Source organism: Amphiprion ocellaris, chromosome 17, assembly GCF_022539595.1.
Source record: "Amphiprion ocellaris isolate individual 3 ecotype Okinawa chromosome 17, ASM2253959v1, whole genome shotgun sequence".
In the NCBI taxonomy this organism is placed as follows: domain Eukaryota; kingdom Metazoa; phylum Chordata; class Actinopteri; family Pomacentridae; genus Amphiprion; species Amphiprion ocellaris.
In genome coordinates, this window is record NC_072782.1 from 21,162,926 (window position 1) to 21,182,881 (window position 19,956).

Consider the following 19,956-nt stretch of genomic DNA (forward strand, 5'->3'; position numbering starts at 1 on the left):
ACTTGACGCTGGCATCAGTCGCTTCTGTCTATGTAATATGACGAAGGCAACAAACACAAAATAGAGTTGATCTAAAAGCTAACGAGTGCACATTATTAGTGTCCTCAACAGTAGCCGCTGCAGCGAACGTTAGCACGTCTGCACCTAGCACAGTAACTGTGTAAATTAATCCCTGCTCAACTACTGCTAAAGTGAGTCATTGACAACTTCTTCGACATCCCCAGGTGATTAAGTAGCTCGTTGGATAAGACTGTATTGTAGATAATCGGGCGTTTAGTGTGATAACTGACTTGGTTAGCTTAGCAAGTTTAGCAGTGTTAGCCAACACTAAGTCACTGGCTGCGTCTGAAACTCCCGCCAACATGATATTTAACACGCTACAACAGTGTGTTGGGTATGTCTGAAACCTTAGTGTAAACTCACTTAGTGTAAACTCGAAATTGGCTGAAAAAATGAGGGTATTCTGCCACAGCAACAGAGTTTAGATTTGTTAGACTGGTGTTTGGTTTGTGGTACAAAATTAAGTAACACACCAAATCTAAATATTAGTGAGAAAAATTGCAGTTAGATATTTTGTCTAAATTGCCCAGCCCTAATCCTGACTGACGCTACCTTTTATGTGTTTTCAGGTTACTGTTTTCTACTGTACAGCCAGACAGATATGTGAGGTGTGCCTTCCATTTTAAAGTGAGTATTCTACTTAAACTGGCTGGACTGGGTGACAGTCCTGGACTGTTTTTCAGTCCCAGTTTGTCCCTGTGTACTATTATCTTTCTATCCTTACACAAACTGCAACTGCTAACATAAACTAGCTTGCAGCACTCTAATGCAGTCCTCTTGTCATGCTGTGACTGGACAGTACTTTTTTTTTTTTTTTTTTTTTTTAGGTGAGACCAATTTCTAAATAGTTCAAATAAGTTAGTCGTATAGTTATTTTGTTTGTTGGCTTGTGTCTAGAAGCATTGTTTTGCTTTTATTTGAGGATTTTTCCTTTTTTATACAGTTCCATATGAATGGGTAATATTTGTTGTAACATTAAAAGACTGACTTTAGTAGAGCAAGTTACAGCATACTTTTGAATCAATCAAGAGTCAATAATGTTAAATTAAGAATATTAAAAGTTACACTGACTTTTTGACCAACAATTTAATTTCTGTTTGGCTCTTTGGCTTCATCCTTTTTATATCATGGCCCTGTATCAGTAAGAGCTTTCAATGCAGTAGGCAATCAGTCTGCTTGATACTCTCCTGCCATTTTTTTCAGCATCAATGCTATTGAGTCGTAATATCACACACTAAGCTACAACGTCTTTGTTTTTTGTATTACCAGTTTTTGTTGTTGTTGGATGTGCTGTGCAAAATGTTCCCATGCCAGGTCTGTGCTACTGAATGTACCACTGTATCAGCATATGTAAGGCACATGAGAATTCATAGTAATATCCCAAACTCAGTTTTCAAGTGTGCCTTGCCTGACTGCAAAAGAAAAAAAAATGTTTTTCTGTCAATTTCACAATATCTGCAAAAATGCTGACTCTTGCTGAAATTCTCAACAAAGCCTCCAATGTTGTGGGAACCAAGGTTGTCACCTGCAATGGCGCACAAGGTTCCTTTGCAGACTGTTCCATTAGACCACAAACGGGCTTATCCTTCTCGCAGATGTAAGTTTGTTTCTCTTCTTTCTTCATTTTTATTGAAATGAATTGTTGCCATCTTAAAAATTATATCATGAAACTAATATTCTCATTACAATTATACTGGTTGTGCGCTACAGAGTTCTGCCACAGTGACTGATGTTGAGAAGACACTCACCCTACCCTCGACTCCTCGTCTAATACTGCTTGGTATGTCTTTAGTGAATTGACATTCTGTATTTTTCATATCAGATGAGCTTTTAAAGTTATCTATAACTTTTAAAGTTATCTGTATTCCCGTTAAGCATGAACATTCTTCTAAACACAGATGTATTTTCAAGACAAAATACTTTCTGAAATTACTCTAATTTCACATTCAGGTGGAACAGAGCGTGTGACTGCTGGACGCTGGATGATCAGCCTTGAGGGTCATGTCCTATTTGAGGGCATCCAACCAACATTTGGGACAGGGCTCGCTGCTCTGTTTTCAGTGTACTACATCTTTAACCTACAGTACCAAGATGAGGCTGCCTGTACACTTGAATTCATTCAAAGGTAAAATTTGTGTTGTCTAATAAATCTTTTTCACAGCAGTCAATTTGACATGAAATTGCACAGATGATACTGATAACATTAACTAAGGTTGCAGTCCATTAAGGTCTAACAGAGCCAGGGCCCTGGTATTGTTAATGCTGCCTCACTGAAAAACCTCTGCTACACTTAATGAAACAGAACGATAATTAACGCCATAAGTATTTTACCTGTAAAAAGTAATCCTTGTAAAAAATATATTTGTTGGGGGGGAAATCTGCACCAGAGTTGAGGGAGTTTATGGCAACATTTCTCATTTACATATTGACATTGATTTGGCCGACATTAACCTTGTGATTATTTCACAAATACTACACAATGTTATTGTACATAAGTGCACCTGCACCTGGTGTCTGATTATACAGTATGTTAGGATAAGCTTTAATGATCCCTCACCAGGGGACGTTTTGTCCTTAAAGTTGATGTGTTAGAAGCAGGAAAAATGGGCAAGCATAAGGATTTGAGTGGCCAAATTGTGATGGCTAGACGACTGGGTCAGAGCATCTCCAAAACTGGAGCTCTTGTGTGGTGTTCCTGGTCTGCAGGGGTCAGTATTTATCAAAAGTGGTCCAAGGAAGGAACAGTTGTAAACTAACGGCAGGGTCATGGGCCGCCAAGGCTCACTGATGTACGTGGGGAGCAAAGGCTGGCCCATGTGATCTGATCTAACAGACGAGCTACTGTTGCTCAAATTGCTTAAGAAGTTAATGCTGGCTCTGATAGAAAGGTGACAGAATACACAGTTTGTTGCGTATGAGGCTGCATAGCCACTGATCAGTCAGGGTGCCCATGCTGACTCCTGTGCACCATAGAAAACTCCAACAATGGACAATGGATGAGCATCAGAACTGGACCACGGAGCAATGGAAGAAGGTGGCTTGGTCTGAAGAATCATGTTTTCTTTTACATCATGTCATGGGGAACACATGGCACCAGGATGCACTATATGAAGAAGGCAAGCCGACAGAGACAGTGTGGTGCTTTGGGCAATGTTCTGCTGGGAAACCTGCCATCCATGTGGATGTTACTTTGACCTATACCACCTACCTAAGCATTGGTGCAGACCATGTAACCCTTTCTTGGAAACGACATTCCCTGATGGCTGTGGCCTCTTTCAGCAGGATAATGGGCCATGCCACAAAGCAAAAATTGTTCAGGAATGGTTTGAGGAACACAACGAGTTTGAGGTGTTGACTTGGCCTCCAAATTCCCCAGATCTCAATCCAATCCAGCATTTGTGGGATGTGCTGGACTAACAAGTCAGATCCATGGAAGCCCCACCTTGCAACTTCCAGGACTCAAAGGAATTGTTGCTAACATCTTGGTACCAGATACCACAGCACACCTTCAGAGGTCTAGTGAAGTCCATTTTTTGATGGGTCAGGACTGTTCTGGCAGCAAAAGGGGGACCAACACAATATTACAAAGGTGGTCATAATGTTATGCCTGATCGGTCTATATACACAGACACATACAAATGAACTAAGTATCTAGGTGGAGTGTCTCTTCACTCAGAGAACCACCATTACAGATGGACGTGAAAACAGCCGAACAGCAAACATATGATCATTGGTGGATGATTTTAAAGAAATAAAATTATTTACTTAGGTTTCCAGGTGAGCAGTTTTAAAGGTCAGTGTGATGCCTCCAGATCAGTCCCACCTGTCGTCCTTGCAGCTGGGAGGTTTACCTGGACATTTTGATTCTAAAGCTTAGTTTTCTTGAACATTCAATTCAATTCAGTTCAATTTTATTTATATAGCGTCAATTACAGTCAAATTGTCTCGAGACGCTTTACAGAACCCATATGCCTGACCCCCAGAGCAAGCCAAAAGGCAATTGTGGCAAGGAAAACACCCTTTTGACAGGGAAAAAAACCTCGAACAGAACCCGGCTCTAATGTGGGGGGACCCATCTGCCTGCTGGCCGGGCGGGTTGAGAGGGACAGAAGAGGTAGAAAGGTAGAGGTAGAGGGGTAGAGATAGAGGGGTAGAGGTAGAGGGGTAGAGGGATACAGATAGAGTGATAGAGGTAGAGGGTTACAGTTGGTGGGAGAACAACCACAGATCTGAAGCATCCAGCTCTGGGACCAGGGACACTCGGAGAAAGGACACAGGGAGAAACAGAGTGAGTGTAATGCAATAATGGTATATATAGTAAATACATAGGTAGTTAGAGAAGGGCTCAGTGCATCAAGAGAGGTCCCCCAGCAGCCTAGGCCTATAGCAGCAGAACTAGGGGCAAACTAAAGGGACGTCAAGAGGGGAAGTCAGTTTTGCAAATGAAAACACCAGCTCACCCCGTCAGGGTCCCCCAGTCAGCCCTAACTATAGTTAGGGCTGACTGGGGGACTTATAAGCTTTGTCAAAAAGGAAGGTTTTAAGCCTGGTCTTAAAAATAGAGAAGGTGTCTGCCTCCCGAACCCAAACTGGGAGCTGGTTCCACAGGAGAGGCGCCTGATAACTGAAGGCTCTGCCTCCCATTCTACTTTTAGAGATTCTAGGAACAACAAGTAAGCCTGCAGTCTGAGAGCGAAGAGTTCTGCTAGGATAATATGGTACTATCAGGTCTGTAAGATATGATGGAGATTGGTTGTTAAGAGCTTTATATGTCAGAAGAAGGATTTTGAATTCTATTCTAGATTTAACAGGAAGCCAATGAAGAGAAACCAATATAGGAGAAATATGATCTCTCTTGCTAACTCCCGTCAGTACTCTGGCTGCAGCATTTTGGATCAGCTGTAGATGTTTCAGAGAGCTATTGGGACAACCTGATAATAAGGAATTACAATAATCAAGCCTAGAAGTAACAAATGCATGGACTAGTTTTTCTGCATCACTCTGAGACAGGATGTTCCTGATTTTCACAATATTTTTCAGGTGGAAAAAGGAAATCCTACAGATTCGCATTATGTGTGAGTTAAAGGACATGTCTTGGTCAAAGATAACGCCGAGGTTCCTCACAGTAGTACTGGAGGCCAATGTAATGCCATCCAGAGTAACTATATGCTTTGAAAGCAATTTTCTAAGATGTTTGGGGCCAAATACAATGACTTCAGTCTTGTCTGAATTTAGTAGTAGGAAATTATAAGTCATCCAGGTCTTTATGTCCTTAAGACAATCTTGCAGTCTAGCTAGCTGATTAGTTTCATCTGGCTTCATAGATAAATACAATTGAGTGTCGTCAGCATAACAATGGAAATTAATACAGTGCTTCCTAATAATATTGCCTAAGGGAAGCATGTATAATGTGAACAGTATTGGTCCTAAGACAGAACCCTGAGGAACTCCATGATTAACCCTAGTATGCTCAGAAGAGTCATTGCTGACATGCACAAACTGGAACCTGTCTGATAAGTAGGATTTAAACCAGTCCAGTGCTGTCCCTTTAATGCCAATAGAATGTTCTCGTCGCTGTAATAAAAGTTTGTGGTCGATTGTATCGAATGCTGCACTAAGGTCCAACAAAATAAGTATAGAGACAAGTCCATTATCTGATGTTATGAGAAGGTCATTAGTAACTTTCACCAGAGCTGTTTCTGTGCTATGATGCACTCTGAAGCCTGACTGAAACTCTTCAAACAAGCTATTCCTTTGTAAATGTTCACATAAGTGATTTGCAACTGTTCTTTCCAGAATTTTAGAGAGAAATGAGGGGTTGGAAATTGGTCTATAGTTGGCTAAAACATCTGGATCTAGAGTGGGCTTTTTAAGTAAAGGTTTGACTACAGCAACCTTAAAAGCCTGTGGTACATACCCTGTTCCTAGAGAGAGATTAATCAGATCTAACATTGAGGAATTAATTAAAGGTAAAGCCTCCTTGAACAGTCTAGTTGGGATAGGATCTAAAAGACATGTCGATGGTTTGGATGTAGAAACTATTGAAATTAGTTCAGAGAGATGTATGGGAGTGAAAAGTTCTAAATATCCATCTGGTCTTACAGCCAATTCTAAAGTATCTGTACTCGATGATACATCTGTGACATTTGCAGGAAGGGCCAGATTAATTATTTCTCTAATCGTAATAATTTTATTTGTAAAGAAGCTCAAGGTTCAACAGAGCTCTGACTCTTTGTCAGCCTGGCTACAGTGCTGAAGAGAAACCTGGGGTTGTTCTTGTTTTCCTCTATTAAAGATGAATAATATGTTGTCCTGGCATTACGAAGAGCTTTTTTATAAATTACTAGACTATTTTTCCAGGTTACGTGAACTTCCTCTAAATTAGTGGAATACCACTTCCTTTCCAGCTTTCGGGACGCCTGCTTTAAAGTCCGCAGCTGGGAATTATACCAAGGAGCAGGTCCTCTCTGAGATAGAACTTTCTTTTTTACAGGAGCAACACTATCAAGTGTTGTACGCAGTGAGGCTGCAGCATTATTAACAATATAATCCACTTTTGTGGGGGTAAAATTATAATATTTCCCTTCCATTATATCAGTAAGTGGTGCTGAACTAAATAGAGAGGGTATTATTTCCTTAAATTTAGTCACAGGGGATCAATTAAGCCTTATCTAGCATATGAGTAATTTCCTTGTTAACACAGGCGACTCACAGCTATGTAGGTTCTGCTACATGTTTCAAGTGCTGCTTTCCCTTCGAATTATCTTCATGCAGAAGACCACAAGTGCTGACTGTTGGATCTAATTTGCTATGCTGTCTAGGAATGTTACTAACAGCAACCAAATAGGGTTGTACTGCAGCGCCCATCAGCTTTATTCACTCATGTAGTAGTATTTCAGAGCCATCTTGTGGTGGCACATAGAACCACAAATACAGTGAGAGGAGTGGAGGACATTTAGCACAGCTCTACCGTGTGGTAAGTATGTGAATTTGGATCAAGTTGCAGCCACATCAGAGAATAGCGTTGCAAGTAATATATCTGATGAATGTTAAAGGAAAAGTCTATTTGTATTTTTCCTGTTGGGGCAATTCTCATAAAAACTAAGACCAAAACTGCAACAAAAACTGAGAATGAATGTGTCCTCCTACCAGTAAATCTCTAATAAGTATTATTTATCTTACTCCTCTGTTACACTAACAATTAATAACACACACAGAACAGGCCTTTGGTGTGTGACTTTGTATTACATTAAGCATGATTAGTTTGTATACAGTAAAGGCAATGATTCCATGTTACCTTATTTAAGAGAAATCAGTGCATTGTGTTGTTGACACACACTATATATACACGTTTAAGCCTCACCTTTTGTTCTGTCTTTAATTCTCTTTTCTTTGGTGCTGATTAAAATCTCCTTTGGGACAAGGGCCAAAAAATCCTCAGTGCAGAAAAAAACATTCTGTTGCACTGGGTGACATGCACACTGTAATTTATTTTGACACAATCCCACATATTGAGGATTTGCTGCTTTCTTAGTATTATATCACTGCAAGCTGAGTATTTTGGACTTTTGGACTGCTGGTCTAATTAAAGACATCTGAAATGTCTTCCCTGTGACTGTAGGAAATTGCAGTGGAAATGCACACTGCAGTTTATGGTTATTCTAATTACTGATTAATCTGGCCATTGTTTTTCCCATTAATTGATAAGAAGTTTTTAGTTATTAGTACAAAATGCCTCTAATGATTTCCCAGTAGACCGTGGTGATATCTTTATATGCATTATTTGTCTAAAATCCAAATACACACTACCGTTCAAAAGTTTGGAATCACTTAGAAATGTCCTTTTGTCCATTTTTTTTCAATGAAGATAACATCAAATTAATCAGAAATACAGACTAGACATTGTTAATGTGGTAAATGACTATTCTAGCTGGAAACGGCTGATTTTTAGTGGAATACCTACATAGGAGTACAGAGGAAAATTTCCAGCAACCAAACAGTGGAGAAAACTGTGCAATTATGTTAGTACATGAACAAAAATGTGAATTTTCATAGAAAAAATGAAATTGCCTTGGTGACCCCAAACTTTTGAACGGTAGTGTATTCAGTTTAATATATCGTGTGACACAGAAAAGCATTAAAATCTCAAACGTGATAAGATGAAAAAAGTTTGACTAAATCAATTATTTGATTAACAAACCAGTTGCTGATTAGTTGTCTCAAGTAATTGTTGCAGCTTTAGAACTATCAGTTAATTAGGGAAAATTGTTAGGTTTATCAACAACCAGATCTTTAGTCGCAGCTGTAACATACAAGATCATCTGATATTGTGCAGATAAAATCTGTAATCTACTGTACACCAACTACAACCATCAATTTAGAGCACAAACATAAAATACTGCATAGACATTCGCTAAAGTCTCAAAGTTACACCTTCAAAGTACTTTTGAAGCTAATGACGAAACATGAAATAGTAAAAAAAACAAATTGATTAAGAGGATATTACACAGCAAGAGTCTGAGTAAAACAAAATATTTGATGATTAGTAAATGTAATTAAATATATATGGAAGATAATAGAAACAATAAAAATAACAGTAAAAATACAATTGTGACATATAACAGTACTTTTACTACAATTACTGAAGTAAATATGCTTTCCCTCAATGGCTATTTTCCCTATAGAAAACTGTAGAAAACATGAATGGATGCCTCACAGACTGAATTGATCGCATTCTACACACTGTTACTATACCAACACCCAACTCCATAACACTTCCAATCACACACAGACACACACAGACATACAGACACACAGACACACACACAAACACTCAATACTCAATAGCCAGATCGTCTGTGCAGTCACTGAGGGAGTTTATTGGTGTTCAGTTGCCGCATTTTGCTCCATAGATTGTATTCAGAACAGCCCTGCAGTAAAGTTTGATTCTGAGCATTTCGTGCTCCGTTACGTTATAAAAGCCCTGCAGTAGCTTCTTAACTCTGGTTGCTTCAGCTTCATCTTTCACATCAGGTAAGACATAACCTATAAAACCCTCGTTTTTTAAAAGTATTGTTTCATGCTAGAAAGTGTGCTTTGGTGTAGATTTACAATTGTCTGAAATGAGAATATATGTTCACTCACATTTTGTAGTTTACTAATGAAAAAGGGAATAATTGGTTTAAATAATAAACCATTACAGGTGTGGAATGTGGTTTTTGCATGCAATCCTGCAGTTGAAAAGATGTATGCAGCAGTTGTAAAACCATATTTGTGCAATAGTTTGTCCCTTTTATTTTCAGCCGCAATCTTTTAAAAGATGTCATAATTCATCTATTTGTTTATTGATTAAAAAGACAGAAAATCTGTCAGAGGTAATTTCATTTTGAGAGAATTAGAATCCAGATGTCTCCATTTGAATTTAAAGAGTCTAAAAACAGGTTATTTTGTGTTGATGACGAATTAAATTAATGAGACTTTTTTGCTGCTTTGTTGTTTTACAAATAAATTTGAGAGAATGAAATTTGCAGCATGTGTTATTAAGCTGCATTGTGTGTTTGAATTGCATTGTCTGCAATGTGAGCTCTTGGGCCACAGCTAATGATGATTTTCCTTGTTAATTCATTATAGTTGTCATTAATCTGTCTATAAAATGTCAGAAAATTATGAAAAATGTTGTTCTGTGTTTCATGAAGCCCAAATTGATATCTTCAAATGTCTTGTTTTGTCTATAACCCTAATATATTTAATTTATTCACACAATATTCACACTTAAGAAGCTAAAGTCACAGATTTTTTCTTAAAAGAAAATATTTAAACCGATCAGCTGATTATCAAAACTGCTGATGGTTAATTCAATAGTTGACAACTAACCGTTCAATCATTACATGCGTTATTACCAACCTGCAGCTTTTTAAGTCTAGATTGAAAACCTATTTATTTAGATGTGCTTTCGAATCCTAGGACTGTTTTATGGTTTTTATGGTTTTATGGTTTTATGCTTTTCTTAGTTTTGTGTTTTTATGGGTTTTATGGTTTTATAGTAATCAAAAATTGCATTGTTTTATTTATTATTCTGTCTGGAAAGCACTTTGGTCTTCTTCTATGTTGCTGGAAAGTGCTCTACAAATAAATTTTTGATTGATTGATTGATTGATTGATTGATTGATTGATTGATTGATTGATTGATTGATTGATTGATTGATTGATTGATTGATTGATTGATTGATTGATTGATTACAGCTCTAATGTACCTCAAAAAGGTTATCCACAGTTTGAAATAAATTCATAGTAAATGTATCAATGTCATCACTGCATAATTCGAAAAATTGTGTGTTAAATTGTAATTTGATTGAAATAAATGCATGTAAGGAATGCACACACGTTGTCTTTGCATGTCGCCAAAAAGACACCATTTATCAGAGCAAGAAACTGAAGTACAATGTAGGATGGCAAACATCCCACTTGTGGATCTATAACTGCACATTAAAGCCAAAAAAGAGCCTATAATAGATATAAACGATGAACTTAAACAAAAGAAATGTTAAAATATTTTAAATATCAATAGTATATTATTATAATACAAAAAATATCCCACAGGACTGAGTTGGATAATAGACCCAAAAATGTTCGGACCAACATAACTAGCAATTAATACAACAATTTCTGACAGAATCCAGAATCCAGTGACAGAAATAATCACTGGGTTTTAGACTTTCCGACAGTTCTTGAACTGATTGTGCGCGTTGCTGTTCTGTCACTAGCATTAACCAAATCTACGGTTAATGTTGTGATATTTAATCCAAATCACCCCAAAAATTCCCCCCAGAAAGCAAAAATATTGAGATCCTCAGCACAGCTGTGAAGCTCTGACTGACTCAGCTGTGACCAACAGTCATGTGAGAAAAACTCAGTTTTACATGAACTGCAGGCTGTTTCTACAGAGCAGAGAGGAGACAACAAGAGACACTGAGAAGAAAATAGAACATATTAATCAATAAAATAAATGCAGAATGGCTCAAAAATGGTATACGGAGGAACAAGTTGTTGGAAGATACATACAGCATGGTGAAACATCTCTCAGAGTAGTGTCAAAAATGGCCCATTTGCAGAGGTTGTAAAAATGTAAATAGGCCTAGTCAAAGAGCCGATCAATGGCATTCACATTTTTTCCCCCCAATATTGGTAGCACTAGTGGGCACTTGCAAAAATGTTGCACATATTGATTTTTTTCTCCATTTTTTAATACAACAAATATTCAAAGAAACGCAACATTACCTTTTTCATTTTAATGATTTGTGGCATAAAAAGGGTGCAATACTGTACAGTTTCCAAATTAGGGGTGCAGAACTTTATATTGCAGTAAAAAAAAAAAAGAGCCTTCAGTGAAGAAAAATGGGACAGAAGCAAAAAAGACAGAAACTGCTTGGAGTTCAGATTGAGAAAAACAGAAGAAACTTAAGGAAGATCAACATCGAGGCTGGACAGACATGTAGTAAATAAACTGTGTTGACTTGACAGACTTAATAATCCCAAACACGTTATTAACTGATTCTAAACGTTAGACGTGTAATGGTATGCTAAACATCTCATTACCCCATGTGTGCGCATGTGGTTGTGCCCATGTGTATGTGTGCATGACTACACTCATGTGACTGTCCTTCACAGTCAGTGGTCAGGCTTCAGGAACCAGTTAGTGATTAGAAATGACATATATTGATCAGCCTAGAAAACTCCCCCAAATCAGCCTCAGAAAGAGAGTGGAGAGACTCAGTGATCAGTTCACTGTGGGCAAAAAGTTATGATATGTCTGGGTGACATTTGCATAATGCTTTTGTTGTTCTGTGCTTTATAACAAAATAAATCATGGTAATGATCTTGAATTGCAAACCAACTGAGTCATGGCAAATAATAAAAGGGTCATTCCAGAATTTGGAGGACATTTGGGCTTCAAAATTTTAGAAAAATTAACCTTCTCTTTTACAATTTTCTGCTACATAGTCATCAATAATAGTTAATAAACTATCAAAGGCTTGATTGGCTCAGCTTACACATCAATGGTACCGTTTTTATTCCATGTTGTATTTGTTGTTTGCTAACCCTACTCTAATCACAGTAACAGAATCCATGCTAATGTTAGCTTTTTCTCAGGAGTAAAAGCTATTTATCTAGCTGTTACTGCTGATCACGACGACAAACTTACTGATGGAAAACAGTAAAGAAAAAGTCAAAAGAATTAGTCTTTTCCTGATAATATGCATAACAGGGTTGCATGAGGTAGAGTGAGACATTCAATCAAGGCTGACAGTGTTATGAAACTATGGAAAATAGAAGAGAGCACATAGCTTTGCTCTACCCATTCTTTTGGAAAACTGTTTGATAATGTTAATTCCAGGTTGTCATGTGATTCACTGTTTTCTTCTTCTATCAGCTAAAAAGGTTATGCTAACAGGGTTACGTTCATGTTGTGGGACACACATTCCATGCATAATAATTACTATTTTAAACAAGAGAAAAATGGCATTTTAGGGGGAACTCCGGACTTATTTGGTATTTTTAAAAATATTTTCAAACATTCTTTTGTCCTAATTTTTTTTTAGATTTGGTCTCAGGACAAATACTTTTACACAACTGCATGTTTTAGTATTTTGTACATGGATTATTTGAAATTTGATGGGTAGGATGTAAAATGTCCTCCAATTCTGGAATGACCCAAAAATGCTTTTATAGTGGGGATGGTAACTGATGGCTGTTCTAATATATAATCATATCAGCAACATCACTGGTATTGAGTGATAAAGGTTTTAATATGTAACATTGGCATCAGTCCAACATTGAGCCTCTCGGGCTAAAGGTTTGCAGTTTTGCTTGGAAATTGTTCCTAAACATACATATGCATGTTTTACATGTAAAATGAAGCAGTTTTCTTTTTTCCAAATGAATGTGTACACTGGAAAAATTTTGTGTTGAATGTATGATCCTGTTAGTGGACCATCATGACAAGACGAAGCATAGTAACATGTTATTTACAGTACTACAGACCTGATGTTCTCTGCAAATTACGTAGAAAAAAATCTATGGATGGAACAGGCAGTTTGCTTAAATTTGTTTTGCTTAGTATGTCCACATGTCAGATGTTAGCAAAAATCCAATTTTGTGCATCCTTCGTTTATGATAATAATATAATAACTTTATTTATAAAGCACCCTTCATTCACAAAGTGCTTTGACAGTTAAAACATGCAACACAGACAATCCAGCAAGATATAGGAGACAAGGGAGAGCAGTCAATTAAAATAAATAGTAAAAATGACAATAAATTAAATGAATAATTAGCTAGATGAGAACAGAAATCAAACAAATGAACTAGGCAGCTTAAAAAAATTAAAGAATAAGACTGAGGGTTAAAGCTAGAAATAAAAAAAAATAGAGAATTAAAGAAGTAGAGATGGCATCACACCAATGAAGCAGGCAGCTAAAAGTAAAATAAAACAAGAGAGAACATTTAAAATAAACAGGACATAATGCAAAATAGAACACAAACTAAATAAAGCTAAAAGTAAACTTCACTTAAAAGTAAGTCTATAGGGGGACTTCCGGGGTTAGATGGAGTAGAAGGAGGTGTGCTGAGAGGCTCCCTGGCGCAGATTCAATAACTTTAATTAAAGACTCGCTGTTCTAGCAGAAAGTGAAAATCTAGATAGACAAAAAGAAGCCGAAACAAAAAGACTCAACGGACAAAAGCTACAATGCCGAAAACCCAAGACAAAAATAGCTCCGCTACCAAGGATAGCAAAGTAGCACCGCAAGCTAGCGGCAACTCATGTGGAGCTACAGGACACCCCGGAACGAGCATAACGCCGGGAGAGCTACTTGAAGCGATAAAAGATTTAAAATCCGAGATGAAGGGGGACAACGACAACTTGAGAAAGGACATTAACTCGTTTCACACAGAAGTGAGCAGTAAACTCGATGGTTTGGCCGAAGAGATGCAAGGGCTGAAGGAGCGAATCGGTGAGACGGAGACACGAGTGGGGCAAGTGGAGGACTTGGCCGTGGAAATGACCGAAGCGCTCACAGCAGCTATAAAACGCCAGAAAATTCTGCAACAAAAACTCACAGATCTAGAGTCCAGGTCAAGAAGAAACAACATCCGCATCTTTGGAGTTGCAGAGGGTGAAGAGGGAAGCTCCGTGATGCGCTTCGTCTCAGACCTTCTCAAACGTGAGCTGCCACTACCCACAGACATGGACCTAAAGATACAGCGGGCTCACCGCTCCCTCGCACCGAAACCAAGACCAGAGGCCCCCCCAAGACCCATCATCATTAACTTCCAGGAATTCACAACTAAAGAAACCGTGTTGAGAGAAGCCTGGAAAAGGGGTAAGATTCAGCTCGGTAACCGTCCGCTATTCTTCGATCATGACTACGCTGCAGAGATCGTGCAGAAGCGTAGGGAATACAACGAGATTAAGAAATGCCTGAAGGCGAAGGGTATACGTTTCCAGACCCCCTACACCAATATGAGAATCCACTGGGACAGCGGAGTCCGGACCTACACCAGCGCGCACGACGCGGGACGGGAGCTGCAGAGACGGGGCTACAGTGTGGAGGTGCCCGCCGCGAAGGACGAGGAGGACCCCGGTGTGACCCGGCTGAAAGAGCTGCTGGGCTGGCAGCGACAAGGCAAGAATCCGCAGGGAGGGACACCTACCGCGGCCGATAGAGCTAAGGAGAGACTCCGGGGGTTCCAGAGGGGCTCCACAGAGTGACAGGGAAATCGGCTTTGAGAGCAGTAATATGTTGGATACGTAATTCACTTTCTGAATTAACACTTTTGAGCTGGGAGCGGCTCTAGGGACAGGATTGAGACCGTTGGACACATAGGATGGTCGTAGGTTCACTACTGAACCGCCTCATAGGGCCCTTTCTTTACGATAGGTTTTACCCTAGACCCACCAACGGGGTCATGGAGGAGGAGAGAAATCTGCTCCTCCTTTGGAGTTCCAGGTATTTATGTTATGTTAGAGTCAGCTGTTCTACTGATGCTGTAACTGTTTTTTTCTATGTTTATGGGGCGACTGATTTTTTCTTACTTTAAATGAGTGTGGCACATAAAATAATATCTTTAAACGTGAATGGCCTTGGTAACCCCATAAAGCGAAGTAAGGTTATAGCAAAACTGAGAAAGGCTAAACCAAGTGTAGTGTTTCTGCAAGAAACACATTTATCAAAAAAAGAACATGAAAAGTTTAAAAAGCTGGGTTATGTGAACTCCTTTTACAGCTCATGTAAGAATAGCAGAAGAAGAGGGGTAATAACATTGCTACCTAACTCTGTTAATTTTGAATTAATCAAAGAAGAAACCGATGGAGAGGGCAGATATGTGATTGTCAAGGGCAGGATAGACAGCGTTTTAGTCTCTCTAATTAATGTATATGCTCCACCAGAGAGTGACAGAACATTTCTAAAATCTGTGTTTGATAAAATTGAATCTGTGAGTGAGGGAATTGTAGTCTGTGCAGGAGACTGGAACGTTATTTTGAACTATAATACGGATACAACAAGTATTAGAAGACACAAACACAGCCTGTCCAAAAGCTTGAATATGTTAATTAAGGAATCCAGCCTGTTTGATGTGTGGAGGGATCTGCATCCACTAGAGAGGGACTTTACACACTACTCAGCAACTCATAAAGTACACTCCAGAATAGATTATTTTTTGATGAATATCACAGACAGACACAGGGTTAAAGAATGTACCATAGGGACCGCAGACCTGTCAGACCACAACGCAATTTACTTAACCATAAATCTGGACAATATAAATAAAAAAACTCTATGGAGACTGAATTTAGGAATTCTAAACAATATGACAAATGTGGAAGATATAAAGAGAGAAATAAAAGAATGTATTAACATAAATAGAGATAATGAGGTTGCCCCAACAATAGTCTGGGACACTGTCAAAGCAGTAATAAGAGGTCGTCTGATCTCAAGGACATCTTATATAAATAAAATGAAAAGGCTTAAATATGACAAATTACAACAACAGTTGAGGAGACTAGAAAAACAACAACAAACCGACCACAGTGACGAACTGGGAGAACAAATAAAAATAGTTAAAAAAGACATAAACAATATAACATCTGAAGAAATGGAGAAGAAATTACGATTTACCAAACAAATATTCTACGAATCCGGACCCAAAGCCACAAAGATTCTGGCAAAGCGCCTCAGAACACAAAAAATTAAACACTCAATACACAAAATCAGGGAACCAACCAGCAATGAAATAATATATGAACCAGACATAATTCAAAAAACCTTCAAAGATTACTACAAAATGCTGTACTCGCCACCTGAGAATACAAACGAGATGGAGATTAAAAACTATTTGTTAAAACTGGATCTTCCCTCCATAGGTACTAATCAAAACAGAGCTCTAACCTCTCCAATAACAAAAGAAGAGCTAGACAAGGCCATCAGTAGACTGAAGACTAATAAAAGCCCTGGGAGTGATGGATACCCAAATGAGTGGTATAAAATCTTCAAGCAGGAGGTCTCCTCTCTATTGTTAGAGTCTTTTAACTGGACACTCAAACGCGCTGAAATCCCCCCTTCCTGGAATGAAGCGGTCATATCTGTAATCCCCAAGGAAGGTAGAAATAAAGAGAACTGTGAGTCGTACCGACCAATCTCTGTCCTTAATGTCGATTACAAATTATTTACTTCGATAATTTCTAGAAGATTGGAACATTTACTGCCAGAGCTAATAGATGAAGACCAGACAGGTTTCATAAAAGGCCGACAAACCCAAGATAACATTAGAAGGACAATACAACTAATAGATACAATCAATAAACAAAAAACAAGTGCAGTCTTAATCAGCCTTGACGCAGAGAAGGCCTTTGATCGTGTCAGCTGGCCCTTTCTTTTCTCTGTGTTGGAGAGGATGGGCTTCAGCAGTCAATTCATTAAATGTATCCAAACCCTCTATAATGAGCCAACTGCCAGAATTAAGATCAACGGCACCTTAACAGATAACTTTACACTTTATAGAGGCACCCGGCAGGGATGTTGTCTGAGCCCCACCCTATTTGCTCTCTTCATAGAGCCACTGGCCCAGGAAATTAGACAGAATGATGAACTCAAAGGAATTACAATAGCACAAGAAGAACATAAAATAGGATTATTTGCTGACGATATTGTCACATACTTAAAGAACCCAGACTCAACATTTCCCAAACTTCTGTCAGTCCTAGATAATTTTGGCCAGAAATCTGGGTACAAACTTAATATAAATAAAACACAGGTCCTGTGCGTGAACTACACACCGAGCAGCTCCATCAGACAGAAATATAAATTAAAATGGGATTTGGGAAATATAAAATATCTTGGAGTCTTTATTACACAAGACCTGAATAAGCTCTATGAGATAAATTACCATAAAATCAACAACAACATACAGAAAGACCTGTCAAAGTGGTTATCAATAACTTCAGATTTTAGCTCAAGAATTGAGGCAATAAAGCTGAATATACTGCCTAGACTGTTGTACCTATTCCTCTCTCTACCGGTTCGGATTCCAGACTCTCAATTTACATCATGGGATAAGCAGATGTCACGATTCATTTGGGAAGGCAAAAGACCCAGAGTCAAATTCAAAACACTCCAACTGGCGAAACTAAACGGAGGCCTTGCGTTACCCAACTTAAGAGAATACTTTCACGCTGCTCAGTTGAAATACATAGCATGTTGGTGTTCTCCAGAATATTATGCTAAATGGAAGAATATAGAGTTCACCCAGAGCAAAAGTCTACCTCAGACCAGGTTAGGAGAAAAACGCTACAGACACCAGGAAGACGACAACTTCACTGTTTCTGAAACACTAAAAACATGGACAGATATAGTTAGAAAATATAAACTTGAAGGAGACTGTAGGTTATTGCTATGGCCTTCGCAGACAACTCTTTTCAGACCAGGACAAATTGACAAAACCTTTACAACATGGACAGATAGAGGTATTACAGCCATATGCACACTGACAGAAGGTAACATTTTTAAATCATTTGAAAGGATTAAAAACGAATTTGAACTAGAAAACAAAGACTTGTTTCGTTTCTTACAACTAAGACACTTCTTTAATACACAGGTAAAAACTGTTTTATCACCAGAGAGCAATGTGCTGGTTAAAACGATGACGGATGCTTATAAGGAAATGCCCTCCAAAGCTGTCTCTAAACTATACACATGTCTACAGAAATGTAACGGTAACACTTCACTGTATATAAAATCTAAATGGGAAAGTGAATTACAGACCAAGATTTCAGAGTGTGATTGGAGTCTAATATGTAAAACACAACACAGCTCTACGAGCTCCAAACGCTGGAGAGAGTTTGGCTGGAAAAATCTGACACGTTTCTTTGTCACGCCTCAAATTAAAAGCAAACAGACTGGATTACAACAAAAATGTTGGAGACAATGTGGAAGCTATAACGCCAATCACAGTCATATTTTCTGGTCATGTGCCAAATTACAATCCTTCTGGGATGACAGTATTGGACTTTTGGAGGACATTCTAAATTATAAGGTTCCCAGGGACCCACGAGTTCTGTATCTGGGATTGCTCCCAGAAGGAGTTGTTATGAAAGAAGATAGGTACCTCCTCAAAATAATGATTGTTGCCTATAAGAAGGCCATTACAAGAAACTGGTTGAAAAGTGATGCTCCACAAACAGGACACTGGATGGACATTATGGAGGAGATCTATGCGATGGAGAAAATGACCTTTCACCTGCGAATCAAAGCAGGTGACTTTACACAAAACTGGAGAAAATGGACATTATTCAAAGACAAAGACAATGCTCACTCAACTAAATGAGAATTTGTATGCCCCCTCTTGTACTATTTTATTTTATTTTATGTTATGTTCGGTTTTTGTCCCCGTTGTTTATATATGAAAAATAACAAAATAAAGAGTTTAAAAAAAAAAAAAAAAAGTAAGTCTATAAAAGTGGGTTTTCAGAAGTGATTTGAAAGAAGTGACTGACTCTGCAAGCCTTATCTCCTTAGGTAGTTTAACCCACTGAACAGCAAGCAATTTTTGTTTTTCTCCCATCACATTTTTCTTTACTGTGGGCTCGCTTCACACTTCATTATAACCTCTGCACCTCTGGGGAAACATGGCTAGAAGTAGAGAGAACTCAGAGAGAACAGTATGGCACAGTTAGAATCCCCTAAATCATAACAAAAATTTAAAAATGACAGAATTTTTTTGATTATATATTAATTCCTGGATTTAACAAAATTAAAGTCTGGTGGGAATTCCTAGCTGTTCCCTTTTGGTTTTCATGGCCTGAGCAGCAGTATGCTCCTGAAGAGCTGCTGGGGGTTTTCCATTGAGTTTTCCTCTTGTCATCCATTGATCTTTTGAGGTAGCAGCAGCACATGCGTTGCCATGTGGGCCTGCAGCTCGCATGGTGCTGTAAGTTCAGAGGATTCCCTCATCAAGGAAATCTCTATAAACATAGAATGTAATCAGTGAGCAAGTGCAGTGTAGAATGGTTTATTTTAGGTTTTTGGTGATGAAGAATCACAGAGAGAACAAAGTCATCTCCAGCATTCATTTCTTTTCAGTCACCGTCTTCCTCCTTGTTTTTGCGTATCTGTTTCAGGATGGATCATCATGACTGGCAGAGAGGGAGAAGCAGAGGTCACAGGCGCTACGATGATGATGATGGTGAGAAAAACAGTAACCTTTAAAGAAAGAAAGAGCAACTGCCCTGAAACCCTTAAAAGCCTCATACTCAATACAGTACAGAAAAGTAATTATGAATAGCTGTAACTTTGTTGAAGAAAATTAAAATATGTAAGACCAAAGCATAACCGAATCTTA

The 19,956-nt window shown here is 38.4% G+C and overlaps 1 protein-coding gene and 1 long non-coding RNA gene across 9 annotated transcripts in view; both read left to right on the forward strand.

Annotated features, from left to right (window-relative positions):
- Window positions 1–522: 522 nt before the first annotated feature.
- LOC111574423 (uncharacterized) lies at window positions 523–1,842 on the forward strand. Its single transcript, XR_002746625.2, has 3 exons — window positions 523–687; window positions 1,555–1,657; window positions 1,771–1,842. It is a non-coding gene; the product is annotated as an uncharacterized LOC111574423 (long non-coding RNA).
- A 7,091-nt stretch (window positions 1,843–8,933) lies between these two features.
- Window positions 8,934–19,956, forward strand: part of slc4a5b (solute carrier family 4 member 5b) — a 62,926-nt gene continuing 51,903 nt past the window's right edge. For all 8 annotated transcript variants that reach the window (XR_004848098.2, XR_004848099.2, XM_035952256.2 and 5 more), the window contains exons 1-2: window positions 8,934–9,093; window positions 19,736–19,800. Coding sequence is in view for 6 of the 8 variants with exons in the window: in XM_035952256.2 (XP_035808149.1) it covers window positions 19,737–19,800 (64 nt within the window). In the remaining 2 variants the exon portion in view is untranslated. The remainder of the gene's footprint in view (window positions 9,094–19,735; window positions 19,801–19,956) is intronic.